The following is a 22,475-nucleotide window of genomic DNA, read 5'->3' on the forward strand; positions in this document are numbered from 1 at the left end:
AAACTCGTATTAAGATACTCCTGATAGCAACCCGCGATGCTCAGATCCTTTTCTGCACCACTGCTTGCCTGAATACAGTCTTTTAGAACTCAATATTACATGCCTTCTTTTTGCCCAGGAGCATGACTTTCAACTTGGCTGCATTAAAATGAACTATTCTGGACTGCCAACACAGTCAACAATCCCGATCACAGGCTGGGGGGAAAACAGTCCTTCTCGTCTTTTCTTGACCTTTAAGTCTTCTAAATCTTAATCAATAACCTGCAAGAATGTCTCTCCAGATCAGGGCTCCTCAACTTGTTAGCTCACCATCACCCACTCTGGCAGCGGTAGCAGCTTCCAGCCACACAGATGAGCAAGTGGCAGAACTGAGATCCTTGGGCCACGCTTCTGCTGCCAGAGAGGCGCAACAGGAGCAAGGCTGTACAATAAAGAGCTGGTGCTCAGGTGTGATGTCCACACTATGCATGTTTGGAGGGAACAGCTTCCTCCTCTTGCACTGAAGTGTATTACCAAGCTGGAAAGCATTAGCTACACTCCTGGAGCAGATGCTTTATCCAAAAGGAACCAAATTCACGAACCCAAAGACTTCTCTATCACAAGCATCAAAGTGCAGTGAGAACAAATAGGAGATCCACCAGGCAGCACCCCCTCGTTGCTGTGAAATTCCCCTCTGGGTCACCTAGACCCGAACCATAGCTGGGTTCCCTGCTAGTAACTGCCCTGCTCATCGCTGTCTCCATGTAACGGAGTTCCACTGCATCACCTCAAATCAGTTATTGACTTGGCGAGTGCCCCGCTAATTCTACACACTACGATCTAGAAAAGCATAGCAGTAACTCAAGTATCTTGGGCAAAGTAAAGCACAGCACCAGCAGGAAGAGCCCCTCATCTCTAGAGCTGGCACGGGATCAAGTGAAAGCCTGCCAATACGTGACCCTGAACTCTAGACAGCATTACAAAATTCATACTGCCTCAGACTCCCAGCTGAAAACAACCCAAAAAACTCAAACCCCAAGAAAACAACCCCCCAGAAGACTCACTCTGTGCTTATCTACAGACAGAGTGCTCCAAAGGCATTTAAGATGATGACACAGCCAAAACAGGGGTGGAGATGTACACTCCTTTAAAAAAAAAAAAAATTAAAAAAATAAAGCTGCAGTCGACACAAGTAATTGTTGGAACAAAGATGTTTTTCAAGTTTATTTCCTTGCTTTAGACCTAGTCCCTGTGCTATGATGCAGATTAAGCCGGACGAATGAAGGCCTATGTAACCAACAGGAGGAACAAGGGGTACGGGTAAATGTAATTACACACTGCTGGGAAAAATTATTAGGGACAACTGCTGCAAGAGGAGCTGCCTCCAAGTGGGCTTTTGAGAGCAGTACAGAACATCAGAGTCTCTTCTTTTAATGAGCTTTGTGGGTTCTGTACAGATTAGGTGTGTAAGGAATGTGAATAATAAAAAGCAGCAAACAGGAATTTGGAAATAATGCATGAAAGAAATCCAAGTTAGATTCTTTTCTTGCTTTTGCAGAATTGATAAACCTCACATTAAAGAAACAAATCCTGAATGTGAAATACGATCTGATTTCTGTCTGTTTGTTCTAAACTTTAATAGCACGCTGGCTCCATCATGCGCACATCCACACGGCAACTTGTAATCAAAGCCCACTTCTGGAGGCCAGAGGACACTGAATCTTCCTTGCCCCATTTCAGATGGTTCAAAACAACGTGCAACTTCTACTGATTCAAGTTGAAATCAAGATTGATTCCTGATATCTTACATAATTCCTGAAGCTATGCAAAATTCATATTGGAAAAGAGACATCATTTGCCAATTCTTGATTTTATTTACTTCCTTTATACTCAAAAACGACACTTGGTATTGTATTTTTAAAACTAGTATGAGAACCAACAGAAACACATGCACAGGGGTTTTGCTAAATCAGAAAGGTAAGAGTGAATATAGATGGACTTGCATAAAAATCTCTCTCCAAGAACATTTTAACATGGAAAACCCTAAACAGGATGAATATTCAGCAAGCAGGGTGTCATACTTAGTCATCAGCTACAGCTGAAGCTATAGAAAATAAGGAAGTTCATAATGCCTATGAAGTCTAACAGCTAGAACACTTCCTAAAAATAGGGTCCTTATCATGCTAAAAAAGTCATGGCTCACCGAGATATTCTCTATGTTTAGCAGGTCTGTCACAAAAAACCTCTGGAGCAGACTCTGCCCTCACATTTGTTGAGCCAAACCTGCAGTGAAGGGGATGCAATCCCTCTAGGTTTATGACAGTAGAAAGATGGGAAAAAAAGAAAAAAAAACAGAATCTGACCTTTAAAATGCAATTTTTTGTATTTATTTGGGTCTTCATTTAACCAAGTTTCTTTCACTGTGTTGCCCAACACAGCTTGAGCCACAGAACATCTAACAGATGTTTCACTCGGCTGTGGAGATCACACTCTTATTTCACTGGATTCATCGTTACAGAAAAGACAAAGACAGCAACAGAAAGCGAATGGCATTTCTGCACTCAAGAGGAGAGCAAACCGCTCCTGCTCCGTTCTAAAAGGTGCACCTCCAAAAAGCTTCCGCAGCTCTGACGGGCTGACGGCCCTCGCAGATGTTGCACAAAGGCCATGGTGAACGTCAGGGGCTGGGTTTACGACTGGAGCTGAAATGGTGCTCACCAACAGAGATTCATCCCGACTTCTCAGTTGAACAGCTTGTCAATTTTCCCCATCTGATTTTTTTAAATGAGAGAAATCCATTTCCTCAATCTATGTCTTAATGCGCAGCAAACACAGACAGCTCTGCTACAAACACCCTTTAGGATACCACAGATAACAACAAACATTTATTTCATTCAACTGCCATTGCTTAATCTACCAGCAAAACCTGCACCATTAGTTTAAGCCTTCATGTTTTGCTCAGACTGGAGCAAATTTTAGATTAAGTGTCCAATTATTGGCTCATAAAGTCACATTACTGGCATTTCCCTCTTAACAGTGTGGTTTAATTGGCAAGGGCCCTTTTTCCTGTGAGCAGCCCAGTTCTGCGGCGTGTCACACGCCCTCTGAGCAGCACACCAGACTGCAGGACAAGCGCGCCCAGCAACACCCTCCTGAATAAATCTGTCCAGCTTATGGCCATTAGCACAAATCCCAGCTGCTCTCCCCATCAACTGAGACTGATGACGGCGGTGAGGCCACTGCAGCTCGCTTTGGTGGCCATTAGTAAACTCAATTTTATTTCATGTCTTTTTTTGAATAATCAGTAGCATGCCAAACACATCTGTATGTGCACATCGAGCTAAAGAGAGTGGTTTAACGAAGTGCACGTGCGCACAGGCTGACAAACAGCCAAGTGATTTCACGTTCAGCTATAAACAAGATCTCAAGAGATGCTCAAGAGAACAAGATGAAAATACGTGGCACTACGATTAGGGATCGGCGTTTCAATGGCATGAATTTGGGACGACTGGCAGTGAAAATATCCAGGAGCTGTTACGCTGGCTACCACAAATGATTGTTTCTCAAACTCTCACATCTTAAGATCATCACATTTCAGAAGTAATTAAAAATATCAGATGCTGAAGAATTTTGCACGCAACCTTTTTCTATCCTAGTGTCTATGAAGCCAAACTCCTGGGTCACAGAGAAGACCAGTATATACGTATACTGTAAAACTGTAAACCAAAAACAGCTCTTCCACAGATGGTACTTTTTTTGGTATTTTAGATAATTAAGAAAAGAAAGCACTTCAGCCATTAACCCCTCTTTATAAACAATAGTAACTTTTTGTATGTCAGCCTCAGACTGTTAGGCCTTTCTTCTGCTCTCGAAGTATGCCGAAACTCACAAAAAAGCTTCTTTTTCCCTTGTTCACAATACTCCAAATCACAGTAGCCCAAAAGGCCAAGCAAAAAATACTAATTCCTGGATTCATGAACACTAAACACAACAGGGAGGAGACCTTTCCAAGGGACAAAGGACACTGCTGCTCCGTTTTGATCAGTTTTAAGCTAGTGGCATTTCAATCCAAGCACTCCCGTGACAATTGCGAGGCCGTCAACAGGGCCAGGACACGGGTGCTGCTGTTCTCTTCAGTCACGACAGGGCAGAGATGTCAGCGTGACAGCTCCTTTGGGAATGCAGCTGGAGACCTGGATGGGAATCCTCGAAAGCAGATCAAGGTGGCAGCTGCGCTCATGGAGACAACTGTGTCTGTCTCTGCACAACTACGAGCAAAATTCTGCTCGAAACAAGAAATGCGCTTACTGCAAAGAACGAGTTCCACCAAGCACGATGCTTCAGCACAGTGACTAATGTCATCTGTTCACCAGGCAGCATGTGCTGGAAACTTACTTTATGTAATATTAGGAGTCCTACCTGTCCCTCTAGGGCCTGCATAACTGCACTCAAAGTGATAGAGATGTCCTGCTCTTACGGGCAAAGACCAGGTGGAAAAACAGCATTTTTACCAGACAGCCTATCCGCACAACACAAATACCTGCAGCGCTCGGAAGCCCCGATGATGTGGCTCAGCAGAAACATCACATCAGCATTCGCTGGGTGATTGACAGAAATTATTCATGCCTTTGCCACGGATGCACTCACATGAATTCACTATTGGAGCACAGCAGCCTGCTCACACGAACACAGCCAAGGTGCTCTTCCAACAGCACATCCACCACGACTGTGCCGCTGTGACAGGGACTCCAGCCCTGCGACCGCTTACACAGGTGTCTGCAGCAGGCTAGAGTTTCTTACAAATCTCAAATATTATTACAACTTTCTCAGGAAACTATTTAGAAAAAAAACATGTCCACTTCCCTAATTATTTAGGCATCTTTTTGTTTGTAAAAAAACCCAGGTTTGGGTAGCCAGGGACCACTGAGCAGCCACACACAGGACCTGAGAATATTCTCAAGTACCCTGCTTAGCTGGAGCTCAGCACTGGAGCCCAAAATGCATGGCAGAAGAAAGTTGGATAAGGAAGGGCATGAGGCAATGACAGAATCAGGGGAACACTGGAGAAAAGAAGATAGAACAGTTTTCCATCAAAAATAAGCTGACACTGGAATTCCTGAAGCTCTGAAAAGCAACTAACTCTGAAATCCACTGGAAAAATTCACACTGGATCTTCACTTCCAGTGACTCTTCCACATCACAGTTACAGGCTACATTTAAGAAAATTAATTAAAACCATGTTTTTCAAACTATTTAGGCAACGCATCACTTCGTTACAACAAAACCTGTTTTGTGAATCAATACAATGACTGCAGGGACAGCAGGACACGATAGCAAAGGGGGGTTGCATCTCTTCTACAGTTCAAGGTCAAATTGCATCATAGGCTATGATTTGTTATGAAAATTGCACTTTATGAGCAGTTACAGATCAAATTCTTCTTGTTTCTTGGGGCCCAAACTAAGACAAGAGAGTCTTTATTGTACAAGTGTTGCTGCAGTAAAGAACCATAACCAAAGTCAATGTGAATACAACCTCAGTAACAGAAATACTAAAAAAACCCCAAACATCTCCCAGGAGGGGAGCTTGGAGGCATCTTCTGCACACAGAAAGAGCACCCAATTCTGCTGAAGTTACCTGTGCACCAGTGTCCTGTCTATACAAAGGTTGTGACATAACTTGTTTATCACAAGGGGTAAAAATAAGAGTACACTGACATTTGCAAACCACTCCTATACTCCAGTGCAGCACCAGCAGAAGAGTTCAGTGAAGAATGAGCGATTCCGTGCTCAGACTGGTGTTTGAGCGGTGCCTCAGACCACACGCTGAACAAACACCACAGACTGGAACAGCTCATTCACAGGAGCGGCCCAGTCCAGGAGGAGGGAGGGAGGGTGGGGGAGAAGGGGAAGGACCTGATCACACCATTACAGAGGCTTTCTGACAATGCAGACACACAAAGAAGCCATATTAAGATTTTTCCACATATCCTTAATTCTAGGTTTTTCTCTTCAGTGTTAACTGCTTGATGATTGTCACAATTTTCAGCTATTTTTTAAATACCACAGACAAGCACATAGCACATATCTGTGTGTCAGAAAAGAAATACGGAGCACATATAGTGCCATGTAAATTCTATTAAAGTTTTCCTTCTCACAGTACATAGCCAGTGGATTTCATGATCACAAAGTACCATCAGGAAACCAACATCACCCAATGTGTATTTAACTAATTGGCTTCTCATTTAGGTAACAGGTTGTAAGGGCTCCGTATGGCAGTGCAGAATCAACGTGTTAGAGCAGTGTCTGACTTCGCCAATCCCCACGAACGTTCCTCACCATACAGCTGGCATCTGGCACTGTTTCCATTGGTACACTGAAAACACTATTATTTGACAATTTATACACACAAGGTATTTATTGTTGAGTAATCTTGCTCGCCCTAATGACAGCCGCTACGAATCCACGTAATACAACCAGGACATTCTCACCCTGATCCTGTACAACATTTCTAGCATTTGTTATTTAAAAACCATCATCCATGCATACTTTAAGCTATCTCCACCTAAAGGATATACTCAAGAGCTTAGGTAAAGTTCAAAGAAAGGTAAGAAACTTGCAAAAATTATTCCATTATTTATATGGGGGGAAAGGGAGGGTAGGGGGGAGGAAGTGTGAGGGACGGGTTTTATGCCTGTTGGCTTTCTCCATCAGGAAACCATCCAGGATTCCTTTCGTACATTTTTGACATTATAATAACCATCATCCACTTGACTTTAATTAAGCACATACAGAAATTAATATTTTTGTCTTTGGAGAATTGTCCCCAAGTGATGTCTCATAGAAAATACAAACCAAGGGCCCCATTTAATCCACCTACTCCAGGGTTCACTTTCGCCCACAATGAGTAACTGGAATTGCAAGTGGGTTTAAAGAGACCACGAGAAAGAAGGAACTCACCATTCTAACTACTTCAGGGTAAGTCTGCTCTGTCAAACAGCCTCTGCTTATTGTAATGTAGTCCACCAGTTCATTAAGAGTGGAGCGCTTGTATTCTTTCATTTTAAGGTCTGAAAGCGTGTCCATGAAGTCAAAAATGACACAGCACTGCTGAAGTTTCTTTAGGAACAGTTCAGGCTGCTCTGAAGATGGAACGTCTATGAAACAAGAAAGGAAATCTTTGTGAGTCTGGCATCTTATTACACAAAACAGGATTTCTTTGTGAAGATCAGTTTCAAAGGAAAGCAGCATTCATACACATTTTGTAAAACAGAGCTCAGATTAACAAACCAATCCCTTATAGGAACTGCGTTATTATTGCGTGTTTGAGATCTTGAACATGTTGTAAAAGCAATACAATCATCCCCCACTACTAAGGAAATAAAGTTCATCCAGAATGTCCAGGCTGAAGTGGAGAATGCAAACACACCAGCGTTCGAGCCTTAGTTCCACGACACACCACGGCTTCCACTGGAGGCTGACACGCAGCACCATTCACTTACGCTCCAGAAAGGGCGACAGGACTGCCAAACAGATCCAGCTTGATTAATTTCTATTTCTAAAAACACTGCATCATTTAGAACTCTATACGAATATACATGAACATGTACAGGGACACACAGCAAGACTGTAATTCTGCAGACACGTTTTCAGACTGTTGACACTTTCCAGAGCACAATCCACCTCCCTGAAACACAGCGAGGGCTTTCTGTGGTGCCATGAACACGTAACGTGTGTTAAGAGGAACATTTTCACACAGAACAACAGTATGTGCTTGTACAACAGACTAAGCGGAACGCACTACTTACTACTTTTGCTCTGTTTACTTAATTCTCAGCAGATAAAAGACTTCATAAAATAATACAAGGAATGTCTGCCTCTTAGTGGTTTATTAGGTCACCAAGTGCATCAAAAGAGAACACAGGAAGCTCAGTTTATCCGATGTCCGTGTACACAAGAGGCTAACAACAGCAGAAAGTCGCAGAAATGAAATAAGCGTTTCTACTCTGGAAGTGCATCCTCAGACTCGGGGCACTTCACTGCCTTTGAGCTGCTGCTTCTTTGGTTTCTTAAAGGCACAAATGCTCCGTCAGGACCAGAATCCAGCGAGCGACCTCCCAAGACACAACACAACACGTACATGAAAAATTTCACTGATTTCAGCTAGAAACATTTTAACAGTGAAGCACTGGTGATGATGGTGGACAGAGTAGTAAAAAGCCAGCCCAAGACCATACTTCTTGCAGTTGACACAAGAGTATGTCAGGCTAAAGGAATATCTGGCAAACACTGGAAGCTGTCAGTAGCCGAACAGTAGTTTTAAGGGCAAAGTACCACGAATCTGCTATAATTAAAACCACGTACACAACAGTTACTAGTTTCAAGTTCACAGACCTATAAAATATTACAAGGTCACAGTATACAGCTGCATAGTTTAAAAAGTACTGCTAGAGATGCAAGGACCCCGAGGCATTCGCATCAACTCTCTGCATTGCTTAAACCCTGGAAAGAATAAATACAGCTTGCAGTGCAAATAAAGATGCGACGTGCTTTCTGACCTGACGTGGTAAAGCACAACAGTTCATTCAACATTCTTCTGCTCACAGCACTGCGGCGGTGACAGGATTCAACAGGTTAACAACCTGCATCCCACGGAGAACAACCAAGACCTTGGTGAAGTTTAATTGACGATACCAGGCAGCACACACCAATCTCACACTCACTGGGCTCGCCTAAGCTCTACAGCAGCAAACTGAGAGGACAATAGTAGTGGTATGGTTTTGACACCACACTTTGTATCACCATAATTATCCACGTTCCCACAGGGTACAGTCATCTGTGGAAGAAATGTGGTCCTGCAGAATCCCGACGAGAAGAGCAACGTGGGAAAACGGCCCGCTCCAAACACCTGAGGAAAACGGAAGGTCCCAAAACCACCCTAAAGCTGCTCCACTGACCAGGTGCCTCAGGTGCGCTCAGATGCCTCACAGCAGGCAATGCTGAAACCCAAGATAAGCCAAGGAGTCAGAGAAAGTCATCAGCCCTCGCCCATTACAGAAAAGACCACTTCTACTAGCGACCTTTCTAAGGTTACAGCCCGACAGGAGATAAAGGGGCCGGGGAAGAAAAGCTCCTGTGACTGCTGGCTTGATTACCTGTCTTCAGGTAACACAGAAAAGGAGACGGGACTTCAGTATTCACTGTTATTAGCAAGCAGGCAACAATTAATTCATTAACATTTACTTCCAAAAGAGAGAGTGTAAAAGCAAGCTAAAAAAGAGAGAGAAAGGTAAAAGTGCACTTGGTTACCTGCCAAGAGTATTAACTTTAATTCTAACTTCCACTCCTTCTCATGGTATCTGTAATACCCCACAGAACCTGAAAACATGTCAGTGGTATCAATAAAATCGGTGCTGTTACATGAACATGATGGGGGCTTGGTTGCATTTTACTATAAGGCTTGCACACACTTAGTTTGGCCAACGAGGATGTCCTAGTCAAGGAAAAACACAGGCTGAAATCAAATGGGAATCCATCAAGATAGAACTCGGTACAAGTTAGAACCAGGCTCAAACGACTCAAGATTATACTCAGTTTGAGGTAGGGTAGGTATTAAACACAAATTTAACAGTTACTAAAGCATTCAAATACCCAACAAAGTTTGTTTTCTTTGCTCCTGCAGTTCAAGTATCTGGAGGTGTGGGAACAAAACGAAAAATGTCATTAAGCTCTTCTCAAGAAACACCACTCTAGAACACTTCGTGGGTTTCATGCCAGCACTGCTACACCAACGAGCTGTGCGAAATGTAAGGGCAAACAGCAACAACAATGAAAAACCAACAGAAAACCCACAAATAAATAACAAAAAAAAGCCCAAGGCCCCACAGATAAAAATCCAAAACCCAGCTGTTTTGGCCGTATCTGCTTGTCTTTATTAAGCAAGCTGCCAGTCACACTGCAAAATAAAACAGAAGTTTCATGCAACAATATTCTCCATCGTTCTTGGGAATTCAGGGTGCTTTGGGAAGAGGTAACACCTAGGTTTTCTCCACGTGAGAACAAGAAAAGTACATGGGAGTAAACGTTACGGGTCTCAAGATGCACAGCACAAGAAAATGGCAGCGGAGATCAATAAAATCCGTATTCCATGCTCCCGAGCTTCCCACAGAGACCACCCCGTCAGCTGGTCTGGGGTTCTGTGGGGGTCTGGGGTTTCTTTTTGTGTGTGTGTGTGTGTGTTTTCCTTGATCCTGTAATGCCCCTTTCACAGCACTGAACATTACTGGGAAATGGGCAAGAATGGACCTTTCTGGAGCAGGGAGCACACTGGTACTGGGGGTACAGAGCCACTCAGCACCAGCCCAGAGCTGAACTCCCTAGTGCAAGGACTTGGAGCAAAACATGCAGTTCCCTACAGGTGTCCACAGTTGGGTGGTCAAAAATACCAGATTGTTTTCTTCTCAGCAGATTTCAACGAATTCTGCAACATTTTACTCTTGTGTTAATGTGCAGCCAAAAATGTAGGCCCCAAAGTTTAATAACCTGCACTATTGACATTGTATCTACTTTCAGCTGAAAAAAACCCAAAACTTGAACAACTGCTCTAATAAATCTGTGTAAATACCTGCAATACTTTAACAATCCACCAAACAAAATCAACAGGACACTACTGAGTGGCACGTGTGGTTTATGTTCAGCACACAGGAGCGAACACACTCATTAAAGTCCAAATTTAAAGAAAGAAAAGCTTCCACCTGGGTGGCTGTGAGAACTCTCCTCCTCTTCAGGTCTCTGCTAGGAGTTAATTTCCAAGCTTGTCACTTTTCTCTCTAGCGTTCAGAACTATATAGAGCTTTTGAAATACACCGAGCATTCACAGATTCAAAGGAAATTGGCGCCATGAGAGCAAGTACTGAAACACCTGAACAATCATAATCAAGACAGAATCAGAGCCTTTAACAAGTTTATAAAGTTATCAGAAAAACTGACAGAAAGAACTGTAAATTTTTAAAACACGAAGAACGGTTACTGCAGGCGTTGCAATACTAACTCTAAAACGGCCACAGCCACTCAGTTCCTCTCTTAATAGCCTCTTTCCAAAATAATCCTAATCCAACCAGCCCATCCCTTCTATTCAGTCACATCTGCAGTCTCTGCCTTCTGCACACTTTAATCGAATGAAGAAGTAAGAATCCGATGGCATGTCTTTACTGCAAGTCTCTAACGTATATTAAAAATATTCGTGCCTATACTACGTTCATACCTCAATAAAGTGATTCACAAGTAACTGATTTTGGATCACTGAAAACTACAAGCATGCACCAGACCAGCAATGAGTGATCCCAGGGGCAGTGAATATTCAAGGGGGAGATCCAAAACACCTGAACCCGTCTCTGATCCACTTCATCAGCCTGCAGTTTTGGCACGAAGGTTGTAATGCTGGGACGTGAAGAAGGGAAGAAGGGATGTGCTCACACGTGATACCCTGCACCCACACAAATACCATCAGAACATTTATTAATAATCAAGATGCCCTCAGAATAGCTACTGCTTCCAGTATATACGTTACTAATTCACTTGAAGACGGTGTTTGCATCGTCTTCTGGTATGACAGTAAAAGCAGACACCACGCTAAGCATGAAAAGTAGAAATGTACTAGAACTGTAGTATGCCAGAACAGAGAGATTAACAGTAACTTCTCCTCACATCATTTTAAGAACTTCCTTATAATTTCCCAACACCTGAGAACTCTGTATGCACTCATCCCCACACACCGAGATTGTTTCCTATGTTCTCTCTCTAATGGCAAAATAATTCCCCAATTTTTCTTCAGTCTGCATCTTCCAGCCGTTAAATAAACCCAGGATTATTATTGTTCTAGTTAAGTAATATCACCTTGTGCCAAAAAAAGCGTCAAAAACCTAAACAAACCCTGCCCACTCTGCTGGCACTCACCAAGCCACCAACGTACCCGACGACTGCAGCACGGACCTGCCTGCACAAAGCATAAACCTCTGCATGTCCACCTCTGTCCCTCTGAGAGGTCACTGTGGAGATTCTATTTTATAAGAAGCTAACTTTCTAGTTTATATTCAAGGAAAGCTTGCAAATTTGAATTTGAGAGCCTGCTGGTCATCCTTGAGAAGTTCACTTGTAGCAACACCCAGGTCAATGCTTTCGCTAACTCCAGAGCCGCTCACACACACCCCAGTACATGACAAGCCACATTTCTATAAGCCACTTCTCACAGCACAAGATTGGTCTTAAGATGCCAACAAGAACAAATGTTTGCCCTCTGTCTTACACACACTTCTCGAGAAAAGTAATTTCTGTCCTGATTGCATTCATTTAATTTTCCTGACTGGCTGTCAATATTATGAATGCTTTATGAAGTCAGTAATCATTCATTTATAGTAGGTGCTTTTTTCAAAGTCGTTTTCCCAACCCATTCTCTACACGTAGTAATTACACAGGCAGGGCACCAGTTAGGCACTGTGTGCCTCATGTATAAAGTCAAACCAGTACCAACGTTATTCACACAGCAGTAAACACAGTGGGACAAACTCAAGCTGACTTTCATGAGTGAACACACACAAAAAGAAAAGCACAACATTAACAAACTATTTCCAGCACATTCAAAATGCATGATAAATGCAACACAGGACACAGGGCATCACTATTCTTCAGATACAGTGCCAAGATTTTACAGCATAGATATACTTTTAAATATATTAATCAAAACTCTGCCTTTACTCATGTATGTAAAATCTTACAAGCTTCAGATGCTTAACAGACCCCACGGATGAAGGGCTGCCAGTTCCTTCACCACATGAGCAAGACTTAAAATCAAACTGACTACTTTTCAGTAGTTTCTGAAACTTCAATGAAACTCCTCACCAACCTCCACAGCAGGCACGGTGCAGGCAATGGCTCAGGCTCCTCACTGTCACCCACACGGCTCAACCCAGAGCCACGGCACTCGAGGTTTCAGTGAAAAGCTTCCTTTGGGCTATGCTTCGTCGACCTGTGACCAACTCTTGCTCATCCCATCACCAGCTACACCAATGGTGTCTGTGCCTTGAACATCTTTCAACCCGGAAGCAGACCAAGACCACAAGCTTGGTTGTCAAAGCTACTGATGAGCCATAGCAAAATACTACTACATCCATAGTCATTGCGAAAGGACGGTCAGCCTCCAGTGAGCAGAGAGCTTCCAGGGTGTCCTAGGTTCTACAAGGTGAAGCACTCTTACTCATCACTAACCTAATATGACAAATCCATTATGAAAGAGTTATATCAGTCATGGCTCTACATGAAAAGTCTTTGCAGCTGGGATTTCTGAGACTCCAGGACTAGTGAAGTATCACTCCTTACGCCTTTGCTCAGTTCCAGCTGGTGATGCCTCCAGAGCTGAGCCTTCCACTGGTTCCTTTCAGCTGTTACCAGGAGGAGCTGTTCACCAGAGTTAAAGCCAGGTTCTTCTGCAGATGTTTGAATAGCAAAAGATACAGGCTGAACAAACGCAAATCCAAAATAAGCTGCTCAGCTCCTCTGCCCTAAAATGCATCACGAAGACCAGAGACAGGAACGCCATGGCATCAGCTTTCCAAGTGACTTCTCCAATTACGGGTGTATGGCAAAGCCAAACAATAGTAACTTGGTGCTCCACTGGGTCACCCGACTGCTGCCTTCCCTTCCTTTAAAGTCACCAACAGTCCTTCAGGCTGCTTTTCAGTGTGTTTTTAATTGCCTGACTCGTGTCTAGGGCTCTGCCATCCTCCATCCACTCCAAAGTCCTTCGCGGAGCACAGATGTCAACAGACACACACGTTTTGGCTCGTTATTTCAACCTTGTGCTATGCTCGTATTACTTCTCTTATACTTTGTTCCTGTTCAATTCGGAGAGAATGATGGCTTACACGGCAGTTTCAACTTTATCTGGCTACATTGCGTGCAAATCTTTTATGATGTTGTAAATTAATGGCGAATATCAGAAAGTGGCAAGACTAGCAACTTGTAATGAACATTTCATGGCTTCCAAACTCCTTGGATAGCGACAAATCTAAGAACCAGAACACTGTTTACAAGTTCCAGACTACTAAGAAACACCACTGCAAAAAACCCCACGACGGCCTGCTGACCTAAGACAGAAGAGTCCTTAAGAGGATTATTGGCTTCCTTTTGGTAAGATTCTTACCAGATCACAACTTTTTTCTACATGACACGAGAAGCTGTAGCTCTGCACTGATCATTAACTTTAACACCACAAGTACAATGCCGCAATCTCACAGCTAACTTCCACTCCAACTGCGGCCACTGAGCAGTTCAAGATTTGCACTGGAATTTCTTTGTCTGATGCATTAAGTACATATTGAAATCATGATGAAGTTACATAGCTCAACATGCTTCCTGAAAGAGTGCAAAACCCCTATCTTGCTCAGTAAGTGCTCTGAAACTGCCAGGAGTCCAAATAAAAATACACAATATTCATTTTGCTCACACTACAGAGCTGCTCTATGAAATGTGTTCAAAGCTTATTCAGAAGCACTTAGGTGCTTGAAAAAAAAAAAAGAACCAAGAGCACAGGAAAGCCCAACCACCGCAACCATAACCCCCATCCAAACGGGATCAGAACAAGCGCCAGGACTGCTGCTCTGCTTGATACAGACCCACTAATTCAGCTCAGAAGTCACAGGAGTGCCTCATTCTCCAGTAAAGAAGTCATTAAGATCGAGCTATTCTACATACACAGCCCGCAGTCTAAGATCTCAAGCTTCTATTTTAAAATATTTACATTTATTAACTTAAATAATATAAGCACATATGAAATACAGATCTCTATAACCCCATTTATACATTTTGAAGAGTTTAATTGAACCCTGAAAACATAACTTCCATTCCCTTCTCATGTGGTAGTATAAACTTAGTCAGGAACATCCTCTACTTTGTGCTAATTTACCACAACAGTCTCCCAGTATTTTCCAGCACTGCACTCTGCAATCACAGGTTTGCGCTCTCATTCTCTCCACAGAGGGAGCAATGTGTGTAACAGACTAAAAATTTCGAGGAACAGCACACGTGTAAGCTGCTGTATTTGTGCGAGAAAGAGACAAGATTAATAAGTATACCCAAAAAACCCTGAAGGTGCATCCTGATCTGCACACTGGGATGACATCTCCTTGCCAACTGAGAAACTAGAAAGCATTACTCAAAGATGCTACGTGCGGACTTTGCATGCACAAGCAACCAACGTGGTTTATCTGTCAAGAAAGGGGATTAACACCTCATTCCATCCTTCAAGACACCTTCCTTGCACAAGGCCACCCGGTGCTTAGGCTCGACCGCAGCCCCGAGATACGGTCACCTGCAAGGCTCAGACGATGCCACTCAGTACCTTCTGACAGTAACTCACAGTAGTCAAGCTGTTAGCTTAGGGGAACGCCCTTCCTCATATGGCCCAGCCCAGCAGATCTGTCTAAATGTCAGAAAATAAATAAATCTGCTTTATTTTATTTTGCCTTTGCAGTTACTGCAGAGCTCTCCCACGTGCCCCGGTGCACAGGTATCTATCTCCATCCTAGACCTTGTCTACAGCAGCCTCTCGATCTTCGGATTCTCCAGGATCTGGAACAATTCACCAGTAGAAGGGAAAACCACGACATTTATATAATACTCCCCTGTGAGCTAGTGAAGTTAGCTCCTAACCTGTGAAGTCAGTCTGTGTTACGCTGGATATTTTATTTGTATTATCACGGCATATGTCTATGTAAAAATACCAGCTATCCCATTAAAAATAGGATCTTCTTCAGCACAGAATCGCACGCCTCAAGTTACCAGTCTTAAAATCAAGTAAATGAGACTCATTTACTAGTAATTATCATTCACATCTAGAGTTCACTGCTCTGTTATACCTACACCGGGTACTTTTGCTAAAACTTTAAAATCTGACTGATGTAGTATGTCAGGAAACTTTTCTCTCTTCTCAGTAACATATTTTACTGCTTGAATCCCACATGGCGTAGACGTTTTATCTCCCCAACACAAGGTTACAGAGGGCATTTCTGAATGCTTGTCTAAAGAACAACCTTTATCATAGCCTTACGTTACCATAACGTGCAGGGAATTTTTTTCATACAGTCTTCACCTGTGATTTCTTCCAAAAATGCTGAATAAAAAAATGCCGTTTTCTTTTGGCTGAATATATTTACCTGCATGCCTGCTTATCAACCATCAGGATTTTTGTCCCTCAGAAACGCCATCTGCTGCCGCACAGACAAACCTGTCTGGTGATCACTGGCCCTTGGCACCTGAAGTGAATTTCTCTAGAGATTACCTAGCCCCTCTGCAATGTGACCATTACCTTTAAAAATAAGCATTTGTAATGGGTCAAATATTAAGTTCTTAAGACTCAAACAAGTCTGAGAAAACCAAAAACTGCACAGACAAGGTCACATCGTGTCACTAACGTACCCAAAGGGACCGCTCTGCTGCGCATCAAGTCACTCTGCAAAACTTTATTGGTTTAGACTGCTACGAAGATTAACCAGACCTAACAGTTCAGGCGTTAAACATAATTAAAAACTCTCCTATGTGATTATCAAACAGTACTCGACTGCTACCCTCTCTATCTCCTCCAAACTACTCATTAGTTAAGGTGCTTGTCTACTGGAGATGATAAGTTAGATTACTAACAGTATTTATCCTCAGCTGTACCGCCGTGACAAACTCCCTCTCAGCTGGCACCCCAGTCAAGCTGCAGCCCATGGGAACGCCGGTTCACCAGAACTGCGATTACACCTTCGCTCCAACTGGCAGAAAGCTCACTGCTTACTAACCAAGAAAAGGAAGAGCAACCTCATCGGTTAAGTATTCCAAGAAAAATTAATGGAGAAAAACTCAGTAGGAAAAGTGTGCATTTTGCCAGTTTACACATACAGAGGTAAGTCTGAAAGCTTGCCAGAAGTGAGGTGATCCAAATACACTACTGCTGAATCAGCATAATTTTTAAAAGGCTTTTTTATGGAGTCTTTGCAGGTACAGGTCACTAATCAAGAAAGCACAACACAGCAAACATGCTTTGTATCGGACCATGCATTCTTGATCTTGCTCATGCTTTTTAGAAAGCAGCAGGCTCACTATTGGACCACTACAAAGAACTCTGAACTTGCACACATCCTCTGTGTATTTAAAGATGGGACTTCAGGTACATATCTGATAGTGAATATCAGATTCCCTAAAACATTATCAAATGACAAGTAGCACATGTACATGTACAATAACAGTATTTTAAGTCATTACCTCCACTGAACTTCAGTTCCTCTTTCACTTTACAGTCAGGCTGTATCTGCGGGCACATGTACAGATGGCCCTTTCCCAATCCAACAGCTACCGTGCAGTCAAAGTAGGTCAGTGGAGAACAAAGGAGTTTTAAACTACACTAATCCAGGATAGTTCAGTATCCTACAGAAATGACAAGAGAAGGACGGTCGAAACCGTTGCGGTCACAAGATGAAGTTAAAACTGGAAAGGCTCAAAAGTAAAATACAATCCCAGGCCATCAAGTTCCCCTCCCTGTACCTGTCATATTACTTCATTATTTGGTAAACCGACTGAAGCAGCACTTGTGTGTGCTTTACTCCTTCCTCTGGCAGACGCATTAAAGTATCAATCCTTAACATAAGACCTAACAATCTAGCGAGCTTCACGCCCACTCCTCTGGTTCCTGTCATTTTCAGAGGATGCTACAGCTTGTTTCATTTTCATATCGATGCCAGCATTCTCTCTCTTGTCAGGAGCGAAGTGAAGAACCCAGCTCAGGCATTCCTCGGCAGCAGAGGCCCTTCAGTTCGAGTGTCCAATTTGATATCACTTCTTGCCATTGCTCTGGGCTGCTCCTACCTTTGCCTGCTCGTGGAGTTTCTCACAGCCATGTCTGTAATTCTCCTTGCTGGAGATCGCCTCTTTGTCTCGCTTCTCGCAGCCTGCAGCTGAAGACCTTCTCCCAGGCAGCCCCCAGCTTCTCCAAATGCCATCTATTTTTACCTAGGCACTGCCGTCTCATTCCGGATGCTGCTAATTGGCCCTTAGTCACAACTGGAAAAGTAACCTCTTGAGTAACTCCTTCTAAGCTGCTGCATTGAGGAATCTCAATGTCTCATACTTGCATTCATCCAGAGGAGGAAGCTTCCAGTAAATCTGTTCCCATGCAAGATGAAGCCCAGAGTTCAGTACCAATTAAGCAGATTTTAGCCTTTAAGATTCTATAGTAAATTCATTCACACACTTTTTTTTAAAGTAGTTACTTTCCTGCATAGGAGTTTTATTGTGCATTTCGAGTTCTAAATCCTGTAAGGAAGCACCACAGGAAACAGGAAGTATCTGTAGCAGCACCAGCGACCAGCTGTATTCTACCTATTCACCTGTCTTTTCATACTCCCAACATATCACCCACAGCAATCTGTAAACCTGCACAGATCTACCAAAAAAGAAAACGAGACAGAAAACCAATACAAAGTTAGATTTTCCAAGAGTGAAACAACCAGTGACACACACACACATTATGAGCAACCCATTCCTGAACAGGTGTTTTTCCACACAGACTTCTCTCTTATCTGCATGACACAAAAAAGCTGGATGCACAGCCACAAAACGACGCTTCAGACAACTCAGGGAGCCCAGCTTGCTGCTGATCACTTTGCGCATGAAAAGGTAACCTGAGGGATCTTGGACTTTCCTCCCAACTATTCTGCTGCTGCAGAGTTATCCACCAAATTGGCACAAAGAGGGAAAACAGATACAAGACAGACAGACTGGTTAGGCAGCTTTTACCAGGAAAACACTGGGAAAAGTAAATAACTAAATTATCTAAATTCATTCTAAATTACTTTACAGTCATCATAATAATTTATTATTCCACTAGAAAGGCAAATTTAAATGCTGAGTATTTAAAAGCCATTACTTCAGAAATACAGAACAGAAATGAGAAAATTACCATTTTATTAAGAGAACTTGACTCATTTTTACTAATGAAGACCGCAGTCATTTAATACCAATATAATGAATTCCTTCTAGAAATTCCGAGGTTACCACAGACAAACAGAGCATGTGTTTTTGACAACACGAATGCAACTATCGGATGTCCTGAACAGAAAAAAAAATTAAAAGCAGAACTTTCTGACAGATCAGTAATTCTGGATGCAGTTAAATACTGGCATTAAATACGTCCCATTTCCTAGGACAAAACAAAGATCCCGTTCCACCCCATAAGGACTGTACAGGCTGCCAAGAGTCAAGGGAAGGGCCTTCAGCTGTGGATAATTAAGAAACAGGCATTTTAAAAAATGGGATGTTTTGGAGAGCACAGCATCCGGTAAAACGATGGAGTACTTTTTCCATGTGGACCCAAGAGAACTTGAAATCATTTATTCTTCAAATGAGAAACCGAATACTTCTGTGATGGTTTGTTCTGCTGAGAAAGGAACATCTTTTCACTTGAAAGGAAGGCAAAAAGGATCTGCTTTAAATGTGATTCTGCCAAACAGAATGAACACGGACAGCAAGAACTCAAGTTAATTATATTACAGAAAAGGCATGTACATGTATCTGGGTTCAAATGCATGGTGCCCCAATGAGGAATCCCTGCTTCCCATGACCGCACTGTGAGGGACGCTCGGTGCCTGGCGGGAGTGGGGAGCGAGCAGAGGGAGAGCAAGTCCCTGCAGGACAAGCAGAGCCCACAGGAGCACCAGGCAACCTGCAGCCTAGAACCTACCTCAAGAGCATCCCTCTCACTTTAACTCCCACACCTCATGCTTGTTGATCCAAAATGCTCGAAAAAATGTACGGGAGTTTTTAGCTGTGGACACGACTGTGATGGGACAGGACGTGGTTACTCCCAGTTACATCCTCCCATTCTCCACGGGATGTTCAGGCACAGCCAAAGTAGTTTCTGCACAGTTTCTGCCTGATGGTTGTTGATCACCTTACAGGAAGCTCCTGTCCTCTGATCTCTGAGGCAGGTGAGAGCCTCAGAGCTACGTCAGCCTGTGACAAGCCTAGAGACCCAAGCGATCTCTGGTGGTACTCAGCTCCAACCCGTCCAAACGCCCCGGGCTGGGCTCAGCTGCAGGAGAGGACACCGCTGACTTTCCATGGCACGCATCCACCCAGCACACCTCCCTCCTGGCTTGGGCCCACAGGTCTCTACTGCCCCCGGGGCTTTTCTGCCATTTCAGTATCATCTCCAGGTTGAGTACAGGCCAACACATGAGTTCTCCCAAGCTGGTTGTCCTCACTCAGATGAGATGCAAAGAGCAGCCCAGTTTGCCCTCTCTCACTGCACACAGCCTGACCCAGACACACAGGTTTCCTTGGTCTAATGTGAGGTTTCGATCAGGATACAGCAAGGCAGAGGAAACTAAAAAAGGCCGCTTGTGCAACAAAGAGGAGAATAGCAGGTTCTTCTGCTTTGGGCACTGCTCTGCCCACTATGAGATAATCCTCCCTTGAGGCATCGGCACCACCTTAGGGCACTCACGGTGCAAGTATTTTACCCCCGGCCCTCCCTTCAATAGCTCACATCACCTGAAAAAAAATAAACAAATTACTCAAAAATTCAACAAGCTTGTAGACAGATGCAAGTTTATGCATCAGTATTCCTGATTAAAAGTATGTGTAAGGCAAACAAAATTCTGTTATTGCACAGTAATGTACTTCACCTGGTCAGGAATAACATTTTATTATGATTTCTCCACATTGTCACCATCTCCAAGTCACAGCACATACTAAGTAACCCCTGAATTTTCTTCCTCGTTTTTCCAGTGTTATAAAGTGCAGAGTTAAAAAAGCTGAGGGAAAAGTGGTTTAGATATTACAGCAAGCTCAGATACTGCCTGCAGTAGCACTTCCCTCCTCTCACTTGCAGAATAAATTCACTGGGGCAGAGCTCTCCGCTTCTCTGCACCCGACCCAGTTTGGGTACTGGGAAGCTGCAATTCCCCTCCACTGCAGGCACCTGATAGAGCCCAGCTGATCCAACAGGTCTGCCCAGTTCCCTCTGCTTCCCAATCCTGTGCCTGAGCAACAACCTCTCTCGGTTGTCCCCCTTCCCCATTCATCGGGCCTTCCCTTGTCACCGCTCAGCAAGCTGCCGTTAACCTTCACCTTTGGGCAGGTCTAAGGTAATAATCACGGGCCATTTTATGTTTCTGGGCTTTCTGCACCTGGGAAAAAAAAATATTAAGTTTTCTTTCTTAATGTAAGTTAAGAACTCATTCAAATTTGTAGAAGAATTTTAGGACTAATTGATGACCGTAAGAAATGTCTGAATAAGAACAAATGAAACTCCTAACGCTTTCTGAATGTTCACAGCGTGGAATACACAGGTTGAGAGGAGGGACACAAAATTACCTCATATTTTCAAATTAAGCTTTTTTTTTTTTTACTATGCCTAATAAGCAATGCTGGTGTCCTTCCTTAAACCAAATGGAAAATACAGTATTTTTTCCTATGGAAATATTTAAGAACACATGACTGGTAGGAAAGCTTCTGGATTTATAACCTTCACATGAGAACTTGGAAAACTGGAATTCTAACTGGTTTTGAAAAGTCAATTTTAGCTTTATTCTGCACATAATTCTCTAACTCCAACTGGAGGAGAACCAACTGCAGCCCTGCCACGTTCACTGACAACTTCAAAACTTCTTAACTGCAGACAAAAGATGTGCAAAAACAAAGTAAACTGCAATCTCCATTTTTAATTCTACTACAAATGCAGTTCCTCAACATCCTTCAACAGCGACCAACCCTTCCTGTCAATGACACCGTGTAATGCACTAGCCACAGTAACACTAACACACATCTCCCTCTGCACCCCTGCCTTTCAAACAGCAAACCCGAGTCAGCAACCCTTTATCAATATAATATAATCAATTTACACTTGTTTCTGAATAACACTAAAACCAGTCTTAATTCTGAAACACCAGAAAAATGGCTACAAAGTGGAGACTGATCCTACACTTCCTCAGATGTTAGGGCTCTCACAGCTAGAAGAATCCCGATAGGATCAAATCGTAAGTTGATCTAATTTCCACTCGCTGTCTCACATATATCTCTAAACACAAGCCAAATAAAAGTATAATTTAGAAGAATAAGGATCTGCTTTCTTCTGAGTCCACCGCTTTGCTACAGCATGGAGACACAGAGTATTTTTAAATCATACCTGTCAGTGAAAGTTTACAGCTGCTAACGAAAGATGCCTCATCCTATAAGCCAAAACCAAAAGCACCCTACTCAGAACCTAAACCATAAACAATTAGAAGAAGCAAACCAACAAAAAACCACAACAATAAAATAAACACCAAAAAACCACCACCACCTTATCCTTCAACTACGCGTGAAAACTTCAGAGCAGTCACTCAAAATAGCATCTCAGGAAAACCATCTCTAAAGTACATAAAAAACTATACTTAAAAAATTAAAATGTGTCATTTTTTCAGACC

General features: G+C 43.0%; 1 protein-coding gene across 1 annotated transcript in view; it reads right to left on the bottom strand.

The window, feature by feature from the left end:
* Positions 1-22,475, bottom strand: part of LOC104533789 (serine/threonine-protein phosphatase 2A 56 kDa regulatory subunit epsilon isoform-like) — a 59,421-nt gene that overhangs the window by 16,945 nt on the left and 20,001 nt on the right. Inside the window, 1 exon segment of the mRNA XM_010179011.1 lies at positions 6,937-7,133. Coding sequence (XP_010177313.1) covers positions 6,937-7,133 — 197 coding nt within the window.

This window comes from Mesitornis unicolor, unplaced genomic scaffold, assembly GCF_000695765.1.
Source record: "Mesitornis unicolor isolate BGI_N332 unplaced genomic scaffold, ASM69576v1 scaffold8202, whole genome shotgun sequence".
Classification (NCBI taxonomy): domain Eukaryota; kingdom Metazoa; phylum Chordata; class Aves; order Mesitornithiformes; family Mesitornithidae; genus Mesitornis; species Mesitornis unicolor.